The 22,034-nt window shown below is 37.0% G+C and overlaps 2 protein-coding genes across 2 annotated transcripts in view; one reads left to right on the top strand and one right to left on the bottom strand.

The window, feature by feature from the left end:
• The first annotated feature begins 5,286 nt into the window (after positions 1-5,286).
• LOC148103688 (low affinity immunoglobulin gamma Fc region receptor III-A-like) overlaps positions 5,287-22,034 on the top strand; it is a 39,179-nt gene continuing 22,431 nt past the window's right edge. Inside the window, exon 1 of the mRNA XM_087832829.1 lies at positions 5,287-5,494. Within this exon, the coding sequence (XP_087688955.1) occupies positions 5,287-5,494 (208 nt within the window). The remainder of the gene's footprint in view (positions 5,495-22,034) is intronic.
• Positions 10,017-20,100, bottom strand: LOC102789283 (butyrophilin subfamily 3 member A2-like). Its single transcript, XM_087832832.1, has 6 exons — positions 20,056-20,100; positions 13,629-13,719; positions 13,092-13,433; positions 11,993-12,271; positions 11,788-11,907; positions 10,017-10,658 (listed from the first exon to the last, which is right to left on the bottom strand). Exons 2-6 carry the CDS (start codon positions 13,708-13,710, stop codon positions 10,135-10,137), a joined length of 1,347 nt encoding a protein of 448 aa, XP_087688958.1. The 5' UTR covers positions 13,711-13,719; positions 20,056-20,100; the 3' UTR covers positions 10,017-10,134.

The raw sequence follows: 22,034 nt of genomic DNA, 5'->3' as shown, positions 1-22,034 counted from the left end.
AAAAAAATCATAAAGAAATTGCACATTAATCATACAAATAATCACTATAAACAATTATGATTTGGCTTTTCACATCACAATTGTAGACATATAAAACATATTGAGGCAACTGTCATTGTGTGTGTGTGTCAACTACCAAATAAACAAATTGAAAACGAATCTTTTTCTGGCCAGACGCGTGGCAGCATTTCCGCTATAATTTTATTTGTATTTAACAAAATTAAAAATGCAGACATAAGTGTACACATTAGTTTCTGACTGCTAGTGAAAATAGTTTTCTTTACAAATACCTCTCTCATTGAACCAACAGAGCCAATCCCTCAACATGTTTGTACTCTCTGCTCATATACACAATTCTTTGCTTTTTTGTCGAAAGAATGTATTTGGACATTGCACTCAGCAACAAACAAATCCTCCCTAACAAAAAAGTGACTTCAAGGGCCAAATTGCATTATATTTCTTCAATATAGGGGTGACGTGGGCCGCAAGAGGCCCCCGGTCCCTGAGTTTCAGACAGCAGCTTTAATTGGATGATTATACGACACAGATGCTAAAATTGTAGAATTTGTTCTCAGTTATAATTTTCTATACATGTATTTTTCAGGGGTATAACAACTTAAAACACTACAAAGGCTGAACAGTTAAGTCCAGGCTACATGGTTCACACAGTCAGCTTGATATGCTGTTGATAATTCACTCTCAGAGTGGCAGTGCCTATGCCATATTTATATAATATTGATACTTCATTTGTAAAATATTATATTATTATATATTATTATATTGCATATCAGATGTACCAATGAGAAAATATATTAAATATTATGACTCTCATATATATCTTATATACACATTTATATCAACTTTTTTCTGTGGTCTACCTTCCCTTAGCTCTCCAGTCACAAGATCATATGACATATGACTTCAAGCACTTTTGCACCCTCCTTTCAAGGTCTGTGTGCAGAAGGCAGGAAGGGAGGAACCAGAAGCAGACTCCAGGATGTAAAACTTAAACTCAAAAAACCTCAGCTTTATTGCTTGCACGAGTCAAAATAAAACCAAACCGGAAAAACTGTGAACAGAACACACAGGCGAGTATAAGGGTACTTATACTTGGAGGAAAACACGGACAATAAATACAAGAAGTAAACGAGGGAATGAGGGCCAGGAGGGAAACACAGATGACACTAATTAAACAGGCGAGACCGGGGAGGCGTAAAACTAGAAACACTGCCATGGGTCAAGGGACCGTCAAAGTAAAACAGGAAACACACGACAGAGGCAAGGACTTCACACTGAACAAAGGGACCACGGAGCACAGAGACAACAGTGACATGACATACAAAACACAAACCAAAACACAAGTAATCATAAACCACAATGAAATCACGGATTAATAATAATAATAAAACAAAAGTCAAAACACTGGGTCACCGACCCAGGACCGTGACACTCCATATTCACTCGGTCAGATGTAGAAACAACAGACTAAAAGGTTTGGACAGATTGAACAAATGATTAAAAGCATTTTATGCAACCAATCACTCCCCTATCAATCATTTTAAATGAAATATAAAGTATTATTAAAGCCTACTTGCCCCACACAGTCACAGGATGCAGTCAGTTCTCTGTCAAAGTCCACTGAAATGACCTCATCTGTTAATCATTGATCTGTACCTTGTTTGATATGTCATATCAGAGCATTTAGAGTTTACTGGCTGTGTTGCCTGTGTGGGCGTGTCCTACCCTCTTTCCAGCCTTATGTACCACCTCTGTGTAGAGCTGTTTCTCCACAGAGAGGAGGTACCCAGGCAATTAGTAGTTAAGGCCAGAGAGCCTTTGTGTTATAGCCTGTGGACTGAGATTGTTCTTGTAAAATCTTTCAGCCTGGACAATCCTATGTGATCCTATGTGATTAGATATATTTTGGCAAGCTTTCAAATAATTTATTTTCCAAAAAGGAGGAATGTTGTCTCATTTCACTCTGTACTGTACCACTGTACATGGCTGAAATGACAATAAAAAACACTTGACATTGGTGGTGATTAAAGTTTTGGACAAACATCAGCAACAAAACTGATTTCACTGCATTATTTTGTTTTTGTAGTGCCGAATACTCCTTGACACCTACGTGTACAAAAATGCCCCCATTAACTTATTATACCATTATATTATACCATTAACATTAAAACCACATTTTTTTTATCCTCTCTGCCATTTTAGTATAAAACCATGCATTCTGTAATGTCAGTATTTCATTTTGAGGAAAGGTTGTGATATTTAAATACACAGGAGGTGACGAGGGGACGGGAAGCACATGGGGACACAGCTGATACATGTGTCCCTATGACCATGTGGCGTGATGACATCACAGGAAAAAATGTGAACCTAAAACAATGAACACAGAACACAAGACCTCTTCAAAGTAAAACAGGAACCATAAGACGCAGACATGACCCGATATGATAAGAGCGTGAGCAGTACTTGGTATTTATTATTGTATTTTTTTTTTTTCTCCATTGTGCAATATGTTGTTTTTTCCCGATGTGCCATTTCCGCTCAGATGTGCAATTTCCATAGTAGTTCCTATTTATTATTTATTATATTCTAGTGTACATAGTGTTCCTCTCTCTCTCTCTCTCAAAGTTAAGCAATATTGCATAACTTTTTAATAGTATATATTTTTTATTATATATATATATATATACATATATATATATATATATATATATATATATATGTGTATATGTGTATTTGTATATGTGTATGTGTGTATGTGTATGTGTATGTGTGTGTGTGCGTATGTGTGTGTGTGTATATATATGTATATATATAATATTATATTCTTCCTTTGTATATTGTTTTTTACATTCACACCTTGTGGTCTTGTTACATAATTTCATTGGGCAAGCAACTGTACTATGACAATAAAAGTTCTAATCTTCCAAGTCTAAGTCTAGAAGAACTCACTCATAAGTCCAGTACGCTTAGTATGGTACACACCATTGGTGTAATTTTTTTGATGGTGTCCAAGTTTCTGTTGGTGGGACTTCCAGGATTATGGAAATATAAAGAAACATTCACCATGCGAAGTCAAAATCTACCCAACAAACTGGAAAAGCACACCAGTCATCTTAGATGCAACTGCATTCTTGTATGTTCTGTCACTGTAGAAAAAAAGTAGACTAGTACTTCTCTTTCTGTTAACTTTATAGTGACATTTGTCAATGACAGGTAACACTTTTTTTGTTCGTAAAAATTCATTTACTGCTACTGTACTGAATAGCAGGCACAATATTGTATCCAAGTGTATTCTGCAATAGCTTCTGCTATCCTCAATAAATGTATGTTGATGCATGTCAGCTGATGTAATCATAGTTTTAAGATTACAGTGCTAGTACATACAGATATAGAGACAAAATGTCATAGAAAACTATTATATGAGGGCTATATGACAGGCCTGTTGTGGACCCAAACACAGGACATGGGAAACGGAATGAACTCAGAACAACAGCTTAAATACTGAAACAAATCACAAAAATGCATTTAACGGAAGTGCTAGGAATCCAAATAATAGCAAGGAAAGATAAAACAAGAGGGCACTCTATAACAAAGGACAAGGGTAGACTCAGACAATATACATTTACAAGACAACAAGGGGAAAAGTAATACAAAGCACAAAAACTCAAGGAATTGAATATAATTCCTTGTATTATATAAGCAGTTATATAAGCAATTGCATACTTGCATATATAATTGCTTTAAAATGCACTGAATCAGTCAGTGCATACTACTCACTCATTTCAGATGTTATCACCCGAATTAATGGCTGTTGTCACTTGTCATCAGTCCCACACATACCTGTTACAGGAGTTCTTTAATTCAGTTCTCTTTGGACTTCTAAAGTAATAATGAGTTGATTGTTTCCATGTTATATTAACAACAATATGCAGGGGTCTCCAAACTCCATACTATACACAACTGGTGATCATTGAGAATGACTAACCAATGTGTGAGTAACACTGAAATTGGGTGGTACTATCTATCTATCTATCTATCTATCTTACACAGTACTTTTACTGAGAACTTAATTAAAAGAATAGGCTGAATGATCAAAATCTAGATCGAACATAAAATTCAAGAAACTGAACATACAGTAGGTTGCAGAAACATTTTTATGCAATCAGATGTGATTGAAATGAAACCATGGCTGTATCCCAATTCAGGGTCTGCAGCCTTAAAGGCTGCATTTTAAGGCCGATTACGTCACCGCGACGCGATGAAGGCTGTCCCAATTCGAAGGCTACTCGAAATGCGGCCCTCAAATGCGTCCTTCATTTCCCTGAATTTTAAGGACGTAGCGATGTAGACTTTGTGGCCCAACATATCCCAGAATGCATAGCGCGGTGGTGGGTGTGGATAATTTTGCCGGAAAAAAAACGCCCACTACAAAAACCACAGGAAGAGGAAGTTCCTTCAAAATAATATATCCTCATTTCAGTCTGATGCTCACACAGTGAGCAGCAAGACAACATGGAGGTCAGATTTCCTACAATGAGACTTTGTGAGTACTGACCTTGCCTTTTGTAAAAAAAAAAAAAAAAAAAAAAAAAAATACATGGATGAACTGAAGGGCAAATTGATATATCCAAAATGTGCCCATGTATTTGCATGTATTCATTATGGAAATTTGTAACTGCTCACTAATAGATGCATAGGACTTATTACTTATGATGGGGAAAAACCCATTAAAAACATGTTAAACTGTCATTCTCAATCTTTTAAGTGATAAATGTTCTGTTGCTGTTGGTTATAGTTGCTGAATTCAGTGATTCTCAAACACATAGTGAGTTTTTAAATATTCATGGTGTTGTATTTCTAAGTGTGTGTGTATGTTATAGATTTAATAAATCTCATAAAGTGTTGATGCTTGATGTGTATACATTTGTGTTCATCAGAAAAAATAAAGACAACAATACACATGAAGTAGCACATATGCAATAACCTTAAGTTTGAAACTATTTTGTTCTGTATTTTTGAGTCTTTATTTGATTTTGAGTGATTTGAGTGATGAAAAGATAAATGGAGATGTTAGAACATATTTAGTCCATCCAGTTTTTTTTATGTTCAGTACATCACTTACAGTAATGCACAGTGTCATTTTTTTAAGCATCCATGTATGTACAATTTCAAGAGAACTTAAAGGACATCACTTTTTGACACAAAATTGTTATCTGTCATTTAGATTTAGAGAGCGATGTGATCCTGGAGATTCCTGTCCAACCTGTGATGCAGGGAGAAAATGTGACCTTGCATTGTAGAAAAAAGGATGTGAACTCCAACTACACTGCAAAATTCTACAAAAATGGCATCTCCATTGGGAGCAGCTCATCAGGAAACATAATGACTCCCACTGTATCCAAATCTGATGAAAGACTTTACAAATGTAGCATTGCTGATGCTGGAGAATCACCAGAGAGCTGGCTTAGTGTTGAAGGTAAGATGCATCAATATTCTTTAAATAAATTAGAGACAAACTTTATACCCAAACTGCATTTTAAAGCTTCATGACAAATTGTCTAAATGAAAAAAACAATAGGTGGTCTATGATGAACATACCTAAATGGTAAATGGCCTGCATTTGTATAGCGCTTTACTCAGTCCCTAAGGACCCCAAAGTGCTTCACACTACATTCAGTCATTCACCTATTCACACACTGGCAATGGCAAGCTACATTATAGCCACAGCTGCCCTGGGGTGCACTGACAGGCGAGGCTGCCGGACACTGGCACCACTGGGCCCTCTGACCACCACCAGTAGGCAAACACGGGGTTAGTATCTTGCCCAAGGATATTTGGCAAGATCAAACCTGAGATCGAACCACCGACCTTCTGATTAGTGGCTGACCTGCTCTCCAGTACCACATATGTCATCAGGTTAAGGGCACTAATTATACAACAATAAAAGGGAATATATTGCTGCTGGTTCAGTCAGTGTTGTTTGGAGAGAGATAAAACTAACAGCTTTAGAATCACTGCAAAAAGGGCGTAAACACAGAGCGCGGACCCGCCGAAACATCAGAATCAGCGCACTGTCGGCTTTCAGCCCCGACCGTGTCCGTGCCGACGGGTGAGAAAGGCAACATCTCACTGTTCCTGATCCGCGGGTCGCGCTTTGTGTTTACATCTTTGTGCAGAATCCGTGTACCTGCTCTCATTTACTGTTTTGTGGTTGTTGAAATTTTGCGAGGTTTAAGCTGAGATTCTGGCGTTTTGGGCAAAATAAATTAATATTAAAAAAATCAATTCAGGATTTTAATGAATCAATATCACGTTATCCAAGCCAGAATCGATTTTAATCGATAAATCGATTATCAAAACCCACCCCTAATCTCTAGTTATCATGCAGCTTAGACAATTAAGTGTTTCCTGAAAACCCTTTCCTGTCTGATCATTTCCTGATAACATTTACAATAATTGGTTACACAGCAGTGGAGAGTAGACTTTATCACAGTAGATGTCTTTCTGAAAGCGCTGTAACTAAGTTTAAGAATATAATCCACCCACTGTTATCATCTTCAATACCAACGCAGAGCAGAGCAGCTATCTGAACGCTACCCCAACAGAGGTCGATTATCTTGTTAATAATTTTACCTCCTCACTACATACGACTCTGGATACTGTAGCTCCTGTGAAAACTAAGGCCTCAAATCAGAAGTACCCGACTCCGTGGTATAATTCTCAAACACGTAGCCTAAAGCAGATGACTCATAAGCTGGAGAGGAAATGGCGTGTCACAAATTTAGAAGATCATCATTTAGTCTGGAGGAATAGTTTGTTGCTTTTAAGAAAACTCTCCGTAAAGCTAGAACATCGTAGTCTAAGGAGCTTGGAAAGAAAAGCGTCTGGACTTCTTTAAGTTGCTTGAAGACATTTCACCTCTCATCCGGGAAGCTTCTTCAGTTCTAGGGTCAAATGGTGGAGAGTCCCAGATTTAAACCCTGTGGGAGTAAGCCTCCAAGAGGGACAATGGACCCCCTAATGATCCTCTACCTAATCACACGAGCCAAAGTGTGAAAACGGGTGTAGGTCACAATCAGCCAAGGTTTTGGGTGAGCTCATTGTGAAAACTAATCCTACCCTATCATGTGATTTCCTGAGGTCAGATGGCCCAGGGTGTGAGTGGGCGTTAAGGCGTCTGGGAAGGGATCTCAAAACTGGATTATAGATGGCAGAGAGTTGGTGTCGTAAACCACCGCTTCTGTTCAAAGATGGTCGCTCACAGTGGACATAGATGGCTTCTTTCACTCCTCTTTCAAACCATCTGTCCTCTCTGTCCAAAATGTGAACATTGGCATCCTCGAAAGAGTGTCCTTTATCCTTAAGATGCAGATGGACCGCAGAGTCTTATCCCATGTAGGTGGCTCTTCTATGTTGTGCCATGTGTTTATGAAGTGGCTGTTTGGTCTCTCCAATGTAAATATATGCTTTAGTTTTTCTGTGTTTGTTTGTTTATTTTGTTTACTGTGTTCCTAAAATTAATTGCTTTTCTGAGACAATGTGAAAATAATCTTTAATTACATGCTGCAGAAAAACCACAACAAATCATCTCCATATAACTTCAGATATTTATGCACTTGCGAACATAAAACATTTTTTTCAAATTATTAAAAAAACAGGCAAATACATGATATTGGAGCAACTGTAATTCCTTCAGAGTATTATCACGATCTTTAATATTTTAGTAATGTTGGGAAGAAACTGCTGACGTAATTATATGATGTGCTTGTATTATTAGTAATGTATGCTTGAGTGTAAAATAAATAAGGACACAGTAAGTGTAGAGAAAAAAATGATGTGAGCAAAACTCTGATAGTTGATTCTGTTCATCTGGACATAGCGTTTTCAGTGGGAGAAACGTTTCATTACTCATCCAAGTGACTTTTTGGATGAGTGACGAAATCTCAGGACGTACCACAATTCACGGATCACATTAACTTGGTGGACCAACACCCACAGGCCAGTGGACTCATTCAATGATGAGGATGTACACATCCTGGACGGGGAGGAATGCTGGTTTGAGCGCGGAGTCAAGGAGGCCATTTACGTGAAAAGGGAAAGACCATCTCTGAATCGAGGAGGGGGCCTAAGGGTACATCTGTCACCATCTTACAATGCTGGGATTGCAGCCATTCCCCAACTCTCTGTGAATGGTACTCATAGCCATTGATCAGTGGTCTTTGATCAATGAGCTCTGATCAGTATTTGTTGATCAATGGTCATGAGAATTTTCATAATTATGATTAAGGAACTGACCTCCCAGCCCATTGTTCCTTCAGTGGGCTGGTTTCAGTCATTATGCAAATGTACGGTTTATAAGATTGGGGAAACCTGCAGTCAGCTGAGACTAAAGAAGTCACTTGGATGAGTGACAAAATGTTTCTCCCACTTTTGGAGATTTACTTACCTGGATGATTGAGCATGCATCAAGATGTGAGCAAAAAGTAAACCATTTTAGATTGTTGATGGACAGCAACTTTCTTTCCTTATTAAACAGATTATAATCAACTAGAAGTCATCAGAACATTACACTTAGACCTATTCGTGTTGCAAGTTAAATCTGGTCCACTCCCCAGCCTGAGAAACAACACCGATGGAAAGGAAAAATGGTATGTCATCATCAACTACTGCTTTGATTGGCAAGGTAACCTGTAAGAGCTATTTTTACTAATAAAGACTAATACTCAGACCATTACCTTTGCAATTTCAAAAAAGGTTAAAAAGTGAATGTCTACAATTTAGACTTTATTTACAGAATATTTTATTAAAGAAATTTAGCAAGAGCAAAGCAAAAGAAAAATCAAATACTTAGAGTCACAAAACAATCAAATCATTTAAACTATACTTATCTAACTAACCTATTCTGAGCTAAAGCTGAGTTTGTTCAGAATAAACACAACGAGATCTGAAGATGCACTGATAATAATCACGCAACAGGAAAACAGCTTGGCATTGAGTGAAAGTATGATGTAAATAAAAATCCTTCTGAATTAACCATCTAACAGGCAAAACTGAGCAGATATTTAGCAGATACAAATTCCAAAATAAATTCACTGTTTGGATTTCCATTACCCCAGTCAGTGTCCCTGCTGGAATTTTCAACTCTTAGATCCAATCTTCTGAACTGATCATCTCACAGAAGGGAAGAACCCAGAATCTCTATTCCACCCTATACTTATAACTCCTATCCTACTGGGCATCACATCTTCACATTTTGGACATCCAGTCAAATTGTTGACATTAATCATCCTTTGTTATTCTTAACATGCAGAATTTGTCTTAAGCACATTTTCACATGGAGATTCATTGTAACATAATCTCTTTTCAATTAAAATACAGAGGAATACTTTCTTTCACCGTTTTAAACTCTGCTAATTAACTGTTTTTTAAAATTTATTTTTAAAGCTTTGAAGCTGCTCATGAGCACTCACACATTTCACCACAAAACTCAGACATTAAAATAGTTATTTCTATTACTTAAACTATGTTTGTCATTAATATATTGATTACATTTGTATTTTATTTATCTTGATTAAGAATAAAATGCTTAATTATTAAGAAATAGATGAAAGCTCTGTTTTAGAACTTTGATCACTTTTACTAACATAAGTCTGACTATTAAGACCTTCAATATCTCTTAGCTGTGATGTGGAGGCGGCAAGGGGGAATTCAGTCTCATTTTACCCCAGGTCTCATGACAATACAGACAACATATTTTCTTCTTGCTTTCACTGTGGAATTCTTACTTTAAAAAGATTTAAAGGATCACAAAAATGTTTATACATTTTATCATAAAAAAATCTCCTATGATAAAATACAGTCAAACTGCATTTCTTGTTTAAATGTATATAGTATAAATTTAAAGCAAACAAATAAAGAAACATTAGGCATCACATTGCAAAATGACAGCAAGAGAAAAAAACAGCAAAATCCATGTTTTATTTGTCGTGTTGCTCTGTCCTGCGCTGAGGAAGAAAAGCAAAAAAACGTTTTAGGTTCACAACTGAAGACACAACACGGCAGTTTGTACGTGTGACTTTAGCAAGAAATATATTAAAGAAAAACTTACACGCCTGTTCAGTGTTTCTCGCTTGTTTCTTTCACAGTTTCTTCTACATCTCTTTCATTTTTTTGTTTCTCTCTCAAGTGTTTAATAATTTGTTCCTTGTCTTTTTCTAGCTTTCCCTTTCTTTCTGTCATTTGGATTATAATCTTCTCTGTTTCCTCCATTAGCTCTTCTGTCATCTTTAACAGTTCTTCATGTACTTCTGTTCTCTTTTCCAGGTCAGCTTTTTTATCTACAAGCTTATTCTTTTTTTTCTCTTTGTCAAGTAATCGGGTTTCTGTCTCTTTTTTCGTGACCTCTTTCATCCCTGCCTTGTCCTCCTGCAGTAGTGTGTGGAGTTTTTCGCTCTGCTTCTTCAGAGATGTCTTCTGATCCATCAGTTTTTTAATGGTTTCTCTGACATGTTTTAAGTCGTCCTCCTTGTTCTGCAACTCCTCTTCAAGCCTCTTCAAGTTTTCCTCACATTTTTTCTGTAATTTTTCCTCCATCTCTGTTTGATGTAGTTCATTTTCATCCTCATCATGTATGCTGATTTCTGTGTGAATAAAATTGCAGGAAAAAAATTATTTGGAAAATAGGGACAACATATTAGTCATTTTTATGTGTTCACATGTGTTGACAGTGTTAATTACTATACCAGTAATCAAATATAAATGGAAATAAAGAGTTTGAAGCATTACTATAGAGACTGACACTATGGTTACTACCACAATGTAGAGTCTAGAACAAAGTCTTCTTTTGAGAAGGACTGACTTTCAGATGTATTTCAAAATTCAGTGAAAATAGATGTTCAGAAATCACTAATGAAGGATATTTAAAATAACATTAGACGTACTGAAACTGCTACGTGTGAATCAGAGAGGTTTGGCCAATTTTATTCAAAATCACGTCTATCTATTCATGCATATCTAATTTTCACATTTAATTTTCTTTCACTGTTTTGTTTATATGAGTAAACGAGTGAGAACATGACATTTTGGTTGCAATTCCTATAACAAGGATGAAGCACAAAAAGTTTTAATTTATATTGTTGCTATGACTATAATTTACAGTGGGTGATTTCCTCAAATATTTTTACCTTTGCCCCCAAAATGTCTCAGTCACACTAGAGGAAAACAATAGCAAGACAACTTCGTCGTGTGGAATTTCTACACATTCAGCAGGTGGTTGTGGCAACCAGTTGGTCTTCTAGAGGTTGAGGGTGTTCTATACTCCACTTTTGATCACAAGGCAATTGCACAGGTTGCTAATGGGATGCAAACTGCCAACAAATAATCACAGTCTGACTTGAAGTCCAGTTACTCTCCGACAGACGGGCAACCACTTGCCAATAATTAACACTTAGTTTATAAATGCAGACAGAGAGTCAAGATATTGCAATCAATCTCAGTCAGTCTGCGCTGATGGGACCAACTCTGCATGTCTTAACACATCTCTTTACAACACAGGACACAGGGTTATATTCCTTTATAAAAGTAAAGTTGCTGAGAGCCTCCGATTTTGCCTTTAACATAACTGTTTATATGTTTGTGTAATTTTTATTTGAATCCCGTTTGTACTACTTAGCCCTTAATTATAAAGGCAGTTACACTAAAACAAGACATTAAAAAGGTCTGATGATGATTTGAGGTTGGGGTAAAAAGTGCTATGAAGTTTGAACTTACTGGTTTTCTTTTGTCCACATTTCCATATTAGGATTACTACTGTCACAAAGCTTATTAAACAGACAGCCAAGTTGATGATAATGTGAACAGCAGTATTAGACTGGACCATAAAGAGATCACCTGTAAATACAAGGAGACAAATGTTCTAGATTCTACTTTCTGTAACTGAAAATGAATGTGAGTGATATAAAAAAAGTGTTTCTACCTGAAACATGGATGTGTGCCTCTTTGATTTGACTGATATTCTTCTGTTGAACTTTGCAGGTGAAGCTGTAGCTCTGTCCTTTCTCCACAGTCACTTTACTGCTGACAGTATAGAGCCCATCAGAACCTCTGACATTCTTTGTAGGTTCAACAGAAATGGGTTTTCCCTCACTGTCCACCCACAACATCTGAGGCTCTGGATACCAGCCATTAGATTTACACTCTAACACCATTTCATTTTTGACATTGGTGAGTTCTATGACTGGTGAGGAAACTGAACCTGCAAAGAAAAGAATGAAAGACAAAATATTGAAATGTAGTGGCCAAAATATATATCTAAAAAAAAGATTTTTAAAATAGTTACAGTTCGCCCAAATTTCTCTCTTATTGACCTTAACTCAAATTGTCCTTTTAAGCTTATAGAGAGGCACAATGCTATGTGACATCAACTGTGCCAATCTAACTGGTCAAAATTCTAATAATCTTACTTATTTATTCCATTTTCTCTTTTCAAAGTTCCTGTATATAGACTGAAATTAACCTATCCAAGTAGTTCTTTGTCAAATCAGCTTTCCTCTGGGTCATCTTGGTAAAAGGGCCTCCTTGGCTGAAGTGTTTTTCTCACGGGGCCAGATACCCCTCGGTTGGCAAAAAGCCCATTTAGTGGGTGCTCAAATCGCCTGTGATTCTAAGTACTTTTGTTTTTTGTTATGTATCTCTCTTATTTGTCCAGTTGTACTGCTTAATAACCCAGCTGCTCCATGTGCTACACTGTTCAGGTTGTGTGCCCTAATGGCCAGAAAACCAGAATGCCAATGACTCTGTAGTCATTCCCTTGTCATGTTCATGTCAATATGCTCAGTCCAAATATCTGTCCAGGAAGTATTTTCTAGCCAAAGTAAGAGCTATTTTGGTTACCCAGAATAAAACTCATATGCCTCTGTGGATGATCCACTTTCTATTGTAGCTGACCCAAGTGTTTCTTTATCCCTCTTGTCATTCTGAGTGCCCTTTGACCCTCAATATCTATGTTGCTTAAAGTCTTTCTTCACATCTAAATTGCAAAGTGAAGAAATTAATCTAAATTAAATTAAACTTACCTACAGAAAGCATCACCACAGTTTCTGCATTAAATTTAGGTACAAGGCATTTGTATGTTCCTGCATCAGAGAGTTGCACTGTGGAGAGTTTCAGTGAAACGTCTCCACACTGCAGTTTGTTGACAGAGATTGATGTTCTTCCTGTGTACAAAGGATTCTGCTCAGTCAGAAGCTCCACACCCTCTCGCCTCACATAGACAGATCTAGGTTTGAGGTCAGTTCTGGACCAATCCACAGTCAGGTCAACAGCATCCACAGCAGGTTCCAGGTGGCATGGCAAAATGATGTCATCACCAATCATGGCCACTACTGGCTGAGTTGGACCAATCATTTGATGCTGACCTAACAAATTTAGGGACACATACAGTTCAGCAATTTTGTAATTGTGAAGATCAGTCTGAGCAAACTGTGTAATTGATTTATTTAACAACATCAACATAAACTGGTGCTGTTACAGTGTGTGTTTTCATCTTCTGTGTAAGACTACAGGAAAGCACTATAAATTGTGGATTTTATAAATGTTTGTGTGCAACTTACCACCACAAGGTTGTGTTAGAAAAAGGAGGACGACAACAACATGATGCAAAACCAAGAGATGTTTATTCTTTATAGGTCTCATTCTAGATGTCTGCAACAAAAAAAGGGGAGGGGGGGGGGGGGGGGGCATAGAAACACACACCTTTTTATATTAAGCCATTCTCTGATAGAAAAAAATGAAACAGTGAAAGACTGATTTGTAGACTGTCATGGTAATATCACATTTGAAAAAAGTATTTAATTATGTTAAATTTATTTTTAATCATTTGGAAATGCGCTCCTTTCCACATTCCTCAGTAACAACAGAGATTAAGGACATTACAGGAAATCTGGACATTCAATTGAAAGACAAACTGGGAATTGTTGACTTTTTCTTCTTAGCTCTTGATGAAAGCTACCATGTCATCTGGACACAGCCCAGTTACTCATCTTTGTGAAGTAATACTACAAGCAAAATAACAAAAGCCCTTTTTACAAAATCAAAGGTCTGTGAAAATTTTCACAAAAGTATGTTTTTGTTGATAAACAGTGATAAAACATTGGCTGTTGTACTGTGCCTTTTTCACATTTTCTGGTTGCCACATGTACTCTTACCAGTAACTGCTTATAAAGAGATCAAATTAACAGAGCGATGAAAGTAGAGAGACAAGAGACACAAGTAACATTGAGTTCAGTATATCCATGAGGTCCTCCTCCAGTAAGCTGTGTCTGTGCATAGGTCATGGTTTCTATTGTCTTGTTTGCAATTAATAGACTTACTGTCTATTTAATGCTGATAGAAGATATAGATTTTGTTTCAAATTGCAAACTCTCCAAGTAGCTACCAATAACAGCATGTAATTAAAATTACACATTCTAAATATTTATGAATACACAAGTATCCAGAAATAATAATTATGTTACTTTCACTCCTTCACTACAAAAAATGTTTCCGCTTACACACTCTTTGTGCCTCTGGTAACTGTAAATGCTTATGTGATTAATCAGATTTTATGTATTATAAACACCTGCTAGATAATTTAGTAAGTAAAGTAAGTAAATAATCAAAATAAATAAAGAAGGAAAGGATTACAGTGTAGCTTATATGGTAAAAATCTACATACCCGTTGAACTGCTTAAAACCATCCCCACAGCTCAAAGAAAGTAGGCTGTAATAAAACAATGTGCACTCTCAGCCCAACCCTCTGTTAAACAATAACGTGTGTTGACTTTATAGTTCCTGATATCAAAGGTCAGTTCTTTTGATAAAATGAGTTGAACTTTGTTTAAATGAACAAATGAATCAAATTGAAAGTTTAAGTCAAAGCTGTGTTTTAACAGTTGAATAAGTTTCAACATCGTACATGCTGTGAATTCTGTGTTGAGGAGTTTAGGAATGAACAAGGACATTATGTTTGTGAAGGGTGTCAAATATAACTAACTGTGTACAAGGAGTGATATGAAACTCAAGGTGTAGTTTTATCAGGTAGTTAGTAGAGTGTTAGGTGAAAACAGAGAGAAGAAGACAGAAAAGAAACAGAAACACATCTATTTATGTTTAGATGTCTTTATGTAAAGTGTAGATATAATGCATACAGTTTTCTTGGTGTATGTATGCAAGAGCCACTTCAGTAATTGCATGAGTTATTCCATCAAATAAAATTAATTGATAAGGGTGTAAAAAACAATGTTCTTAGCTATATTTGCTTTGGGACTTTAAAATTCTTCAACACCATGGCCCATTCCTCATCTGAGAGAAAGAGCTTCAGCTCACTCACGGCACAGCTGGCAATTTTAAAAATAAGTGTTTTCTTAAAGAGAAACACTAGGACAAAAAAATTATATTGGCTGTTTTGGTCTCCAATCAGCTCGCTAGCTACTGTAGCTAGGCAAATATCCCAGAATGCATTTTGTCCAAAACTCAAACGAGGCAATGGCGGAGGAACGCGGCTAAAAAGTTTGAAATATTACTTCTTCTGGATCACAAAATAAACTTCTTGTCATGTTTTGGGTGAGTCTGAGTAATTTTCCACAGCATCGGCTCTCCTCCCCTGGGTGGAGCTCTCATTGCTCCTCACTGCTCCTCACCTGTTGGCAATTACTCCAGCAGTATTTATGACAAGCACTCACAATGAACCTTCGCCAGATTGTCTGCTTGCCATAGTCAGTTCTCTGCCTCACATTTTGTCTTGAGTTCCTCAGCGTGTTTTGCTTAACCCTTTTTTTTCTGCTTGCTAGTTGGCACCTGGATATATTTTCCAACTCTCGCCATAGTCACGTTTCAGGATTCTGGTCTGCTGCTGCTGGTAAAACTCACTCACAAACTGCCATCCTCACCTGCCTGCCTCCCTGCACACCCACATCGCACTCTGTACTCACCTTCATCTAGTTCACCTCCTCCTCCAGCTAATCTCCACCTGCAACCAACCTCTTATCTTAGATTAATTTACAACGCAGCGGACCACTCTGATAATTATCTCCTTTGTTCCAGTGTTCCTGGTCTGCTATAGTTTCCATCGCCCGTCACTCAGCCTCCGGTTTTTGGTTCTGTGCTTGAGTCCCTTCCTTTTTCACGGGCCATTGAGCCCTGGCACTTTTAAGATACTTTCAGGTTAGAATTTTGCTGTGTAAACTTCAACTATCTGCTTGATTTATCAAGACATCACATATTTGCAAAAGTGCTCTGACGTTTTTCGAGATGGCTTTTACCCACCAGCTGACTGGGTGGTCAAGGCACAGAATCCCAGCGCATCATTTTCATCATTTTTCCTTTCCCTCTCAGTCTTTCGCTACTCGAGTTAAACATGATATATAAGTCACTTAGATAACTTCTAAATGTTCATGTTTGGTTTATTTCAGTGTTTGATTTGTTCCTGAGCAAATTGGTTTAGCTGAAATTAAAGTTCAGCTTTATAACTGGACCGTTTTATTTAATACTGAAGTCTTACTTGGAGAGCTGTCAGTCTATTTTGAATTTCACCCGTCATATCCCCTGATGTAAAATGTTATGTTCTTAGTTAAACAGCTGACTCTGAATTAAATCTAACATAAAAATATTTAAATTCAGGAGGAAACATTTCACCGGGAGCAATAACAGCATGTTAATACATGGAAATCCTAAAGGCTGCTACAAAAATGATCAGATTATATGTTGAATATTTGTTCAATTCTCTTCCAAAATCCAGCCATCTATTGTCAGTTTTGTGTGTCTACTAAAATAAAAAAGTGTTCTAAGATCTCACTTATTCAGGCATACATGTGTACTATTTTTATTGAGAGAGAGATTAAGCTTGTGTTTCTGTCATGTACTGAGTCATTGTGCTTAACTGTATGAAGTTTATTAGACATTATGAAACATGATATGTAAAATTGAATTTTGGCCAAAGTGCTTTTTAAAGTTACCTTAAAATAAATCTACATCATGTGTAATTTCAATTGAAAATATTAATCACAGTTAAATTAAAAGGGAATGGTAGTAAAAACTGCCGTTCTCAGGAAGTCTGGACTTGAGAAGTCTGAACGCGAGTGCGGACTCGTTTACTTGAAATTTGAGAAACCGCCCCATTTTTGATTAGTATGTTTAATTATTTTATTTTAAAGTATATAATTTTTAAGACTATTGTTGGTTTTAAGCTAGTTTAAACCAAACCACTCCACTGGATTTAGCTACATTTTGGACAGGGTTCCCAGAATGCAGTAGCTTGCAAGCTGATTGGAGACAAAAACAGCTAATCAGAAGTTTTTGCATCCAAGTCTGTTATTGCTTGGTTTTGTAGTACAAATATAACGGTGTGCAGAAAGAGTTGAACATGCAGGGAGCAGAGATGTTGAGAGTGCGAGCGACACACTGTGAGCAGGTCCCCAGAGATCTGACCAAGAGCAAATGCAAAAACAGAGCTAGAGGGGCTGTTACTGTATGTGTATATGGATAATAGCAAACACTGAAATACACTGTTTGCACGCAGCAATAAATTTTGTTCACTCAAATTGAGCTTTTCTTTGCTCAAAATAAATTTCTCCTCAAAATACAATACTTGTACTTTTACTTGTACTTCAATACTTGTACATTTTTTTTTACGTGCCATAGATGTTGTGCTTCATTCAGGCATCCCCCAGCATGATGCCAGGGCCCACAAGATATTGATTTTAAGAATCTATCATGTGGCCTCTTCTTTTGACCTTTTCTTCTCTCCTGACATGATGCTGTTGATTATGTAAATGACAAACTTCAAGTTAGGCATGATGTCAGGATGGAGTGATGTGAAGAGATTTGATTACACAGGACTTCTCATCCTAGCAGATGTGTATCAGTCCAAAGGGGAATCTATCCTCATCCCATCCTGTGGGATGAGCATAATGGGTAACCAATCTTCAGGCCACCACGTCAGATAGTAAGCACCAACCTCCGATTTGATGACCGACTCAATTGTCCTTATCAACACAAGGAGGCTCCAGGTTGTCAAACTTACTTGTTATAATTTTTTCATAACCTACTCCCTTGCCCAGTATCATCCATACTCTGTATCAGCAGAGCATGAATAATACTGGTAGGGAATATCAAGGCAAACAAGCCGGAGCTTCCCTCCAACGCTGAAGCTGACAAAGGCGAGAGCTGTCTTCTCATCTCTGTTTGCATTCACAGCCACCACCATGGCAGTGAGTTACATGTCCTCCTTCTGAGCACCAAAAACCGGGAGCTAACTGTATATCAGGATTATAAGTAGAAACCACAAATGATCATGCATTTATTTAAAAAATAAATTATATTAAATATTGTGAGTGGTGAGGAAAGACTTTTATGTTTTTCTTGTTTTTTCTCTTTTCCTCTTTAATTGCATCGGTGAGTCTGCCTTCAATAATTTAGTACTGTTCACTGTTGTGGATCAGCAAAGAACATACTGACAGAGATTATTCTTACAGGTGCTAGGGAAATCCTGACATTACAGGATGCATGGTGTTATACTACAACGGCAGAGAGATTTAAAAAATGTGGTTTCAGTAGAAGTGAATGGGGCATTTTTGTATCGAGAGGCACTACACAAAAAATAATAATGCAATACAATCCATTTTGTGTTTGTTCTTTGACATGTCCAATAACCCAATCACCCCCAATGTCCCATCCTCATCCAATTTATTACATGGAAAATAATTTTTGGTGAGTTTTTTAAATAAATAGTTGATAATTCAAACATTTAAAGTGGAATTTAAAGGCTTAAAATCCAGAAGATAATTTAACACTTGTGAATACTTTAATACAAGTGATATATGAAAAAAAGCAGAGGAAATATTGTTGGTTGAGGTTTTTCTGGCAGATTTTGAGAGTGTAGATTTTTGTACACAAAGGTATCAAAATGGTGCAAAATGCATAAGCAGAGTATGGATGAGTAAAAGACTAAAAGACTCTAGATTTTAAAAAATAAGATTTCTGGCAAAAATCCATGTTGCAAGCTATAACGCAGCCAAACACTCCTGTGTTTCACTGACTAGAGTAACATTGCTGGCATTGTACTAATGCCTGACTGTCACACTCCCACAACTGATTGCGGGTGATATGTCATCATCAGAGTAACCAGTTTTGTTTTTGGTTTTTTTTCAGCATGAATTGTGAGTCTTTGAGCTAGTGCTCTCACCCATCGAGCCCCTACTATATTTTCCTTTGAAAGTAGAAAAGTGAGCTCTCTAGCGATGATTGACAGAGTGCAGTAAAACCTGATGAGTCTAAAGCTTAAAATCAACAAAACACCTCCAAACTTTCAGGATTTTTTCTGAGGAGTAAACTGACTCTTGTTCTCAAGAGTTTGTATCAAGCAGTCATTTTCAGAGGAGAAACCGAAACAATTCATGTGAGTGTACTCCGCCCACTCTGTACACAGCAGAGCAATCAGCACCAGCCTGAAAGAAATCTGAGAAACCTGCTGCTGCAGTCAGCTCTGTGTTTTATCTCTATTTGGCAAATACATTAAAGAAAAGCACAAAGGTTCAGCCAAGGCTGGAGGTGACCCATCAAACACTCACCAGGAACACAGATAAGCTTAGACTATGGCCTTTTATTTTGAAATTAACCTGCTCCATAGCAGTGTAACTTAGGTACATAACTAAAACTGAAAGCTCAGAGTTTCTTTTAAGTCACCTCGATAGACAAAGTCCTGCTTTGAGTACAAGTCTCTGCACGATTCCAAGAGCAGTTCTTTACAAACATAAACACAGCTTTTCTCACACTTTGCTGCTACATTTGGAGCTTTGTGGGAGCTTTTAACAACTGACAAACATTTGTCATCTTGTATGTGCTCACAGTTTGACAGCAAAACAACAAAAAAAAAGACTTTTTTTTTCTTTAACCACATATTTCAGTGTTTTTTATAAGGTTCTTGTTTGTTTGTTCTCTGAATCAAAAAACAAAACAACAAAACAACAAAGAACCAAACAAATAAAAAAAAAAAAGACTTACCACAGATAAAGACACAGCGATCCAAACTGTTGCTGTTAAAGTGAAATGAATCGTTGGAGCTGAGCAGGAAACAGGAACTGAGACAATGATTAACGAGTCACTGCAAACCAGACACTCAAGTCTGATCAGTTTCTAACGTTCACTGCTGCACATTCCTTGGTGTTTATCAGCTAAACACTGAGCATGACGAACACAGGGACGGTTGACCTTGATTGCATATTGCATCAGATCACTACAGAGCATGTGTAGATAGCTCAGCAGTTTCTTATTACCTTCAACAAGGAGCTCATGTTTTTGGTAGTGTTTGCATTACGTTCTGTCTGTAAACACAACAGCTCTAAAAACTCTGTAGGGTGTAGAGCAGGATGATGTTATAACAATCCATTGAAATCTGGTTTGCGTCCACCAAGGTCAACTTTATGACTTGTTGGTGGAAAATTGACAAAAAGTCTTAAAACTTGTACACTTGTAGAAGTGCACTGTGTAACAACATTTATAAAGTATAAAGATTTTAAATATCATGTCACGTTCGACCTCTGACCTCTCCCTGAGTTCAACAGATCAACCTGAAAGTCAGAGTAATGATAATGTTATATAGAGCCATTTATTTAAAACTATGTCATTGTTGGTACTGACAGCATGTAGCGAATGATACATGGGTATTATAAATATCAGGTTACTCTGGACCTCTGACCTCTTCTTTAGGGTCAAATATGGTCAAACTTTCATAAAATGTATTTTATCTATAATTCAAATTCTACTGCCTTTATATTGGTGACATGTTTCATGACTTTGTTTTGTGCACTACAGTAACAGGTTGCAACCACTTAAATACAAAACAGTACAATGTTCCTGAATGTTTTTAAATAAACAGTTTCTTATAAAAACACCTTTTTTTGGTATTTACTATTAAAAATGTAAATGTATTTGAGTCAAAATCAAATGAATACTACACATGTACTATATCCACATAAATAGAACTAATTATACTCAAAATTATGTCAGGTATATCAGATTAGTTTTTAAACACTTTAATATTCACTGTATACATCTTTTGCAAATAGTTTCTTCAGTGCCCCTTGCACCAAACTTTGATGTATTGCTGGTTACATACAGCCAACTTTGATTTTTGCAAATTAACCTTTTTGTGATATTGTTGTGGAGAACATAGAACGGCTCAATTTATTAAAATGAGGAGATAATGATAACCTCTTCCCTGGGGTAATGATTTTGGCCACTCTGGCATGGAGGTACAAGAATAAATCAATTTACACATCATATTAACATGAGTACGGTTTTATTAACCCTCATGCTGTACAGAACCTGTGATGTCCAGACGGTATTCCTCTGGTGTTCTGCAGTGAAAACTTGTGGATTTAGGGATTAACATAGTTGCCATGGTTTCCTCTCTTCTCTTATTTATTATGTGTGATCAGGAGAATTCTGGAGAAGATGGGCCCCTTGCTGGCCAACAAGAAATGGGATAACTTACAAAGTATGGATGTGTGTTATCAAGAAGATAATTATTAAGAACACAAGTTAACCCTTTAAGACCGGTCAGAGCGGGCACGCTCTGTTTTGCGTAACTATTTTTTTTAAATCCCTGTAGCACTGCAACCATGTGAGCTAGCGCAATAATTTTTTTGCATATGAAACCGGAGGAGTTGTACTTACATCTTATGCCATCGGCTTGTCCTAGGTCACAGTTTCCTTCCACATAAAGCTTTGCAAAAACTGCATAAAAAGCGCTTGCAGCAACAACAACATAATATTCCAGAAACACGCTTTGCCGATCCGATCAGCTGTTTGTAACACTTCCTACGTTGGAATAGACGTCAGCACGAACTAGCTCATGTCCACCATTACCTGCCCGAAACCGGAACTGACGCCATTTTGTGTTTTTTTTTTCAGGGCCTTATAAGCCTATACTGTTTTTTTTTAAAGTCATGTTTGACTTTATGCTTTTCTGTATTGTTCCT

Source organism: Neolamprologus brichardi, chromosome 3 (assembly GCF_056152115.1).
Source record: "Neolamprologus brichardi isolate AB-2024 chromosome 3, ASM5615211v1, whole genome shotgun sequence".
NCBI classification, from domain to species: Eukaryota; Metazoa; Chordata; class Actinopteri; order Cichliformes; family Cichlidae; genus Neolamprologus; species Neolamprologus brichardi.
This window is presented reverse-complemented; position numbering and strand designations above follow the sequence as displayed.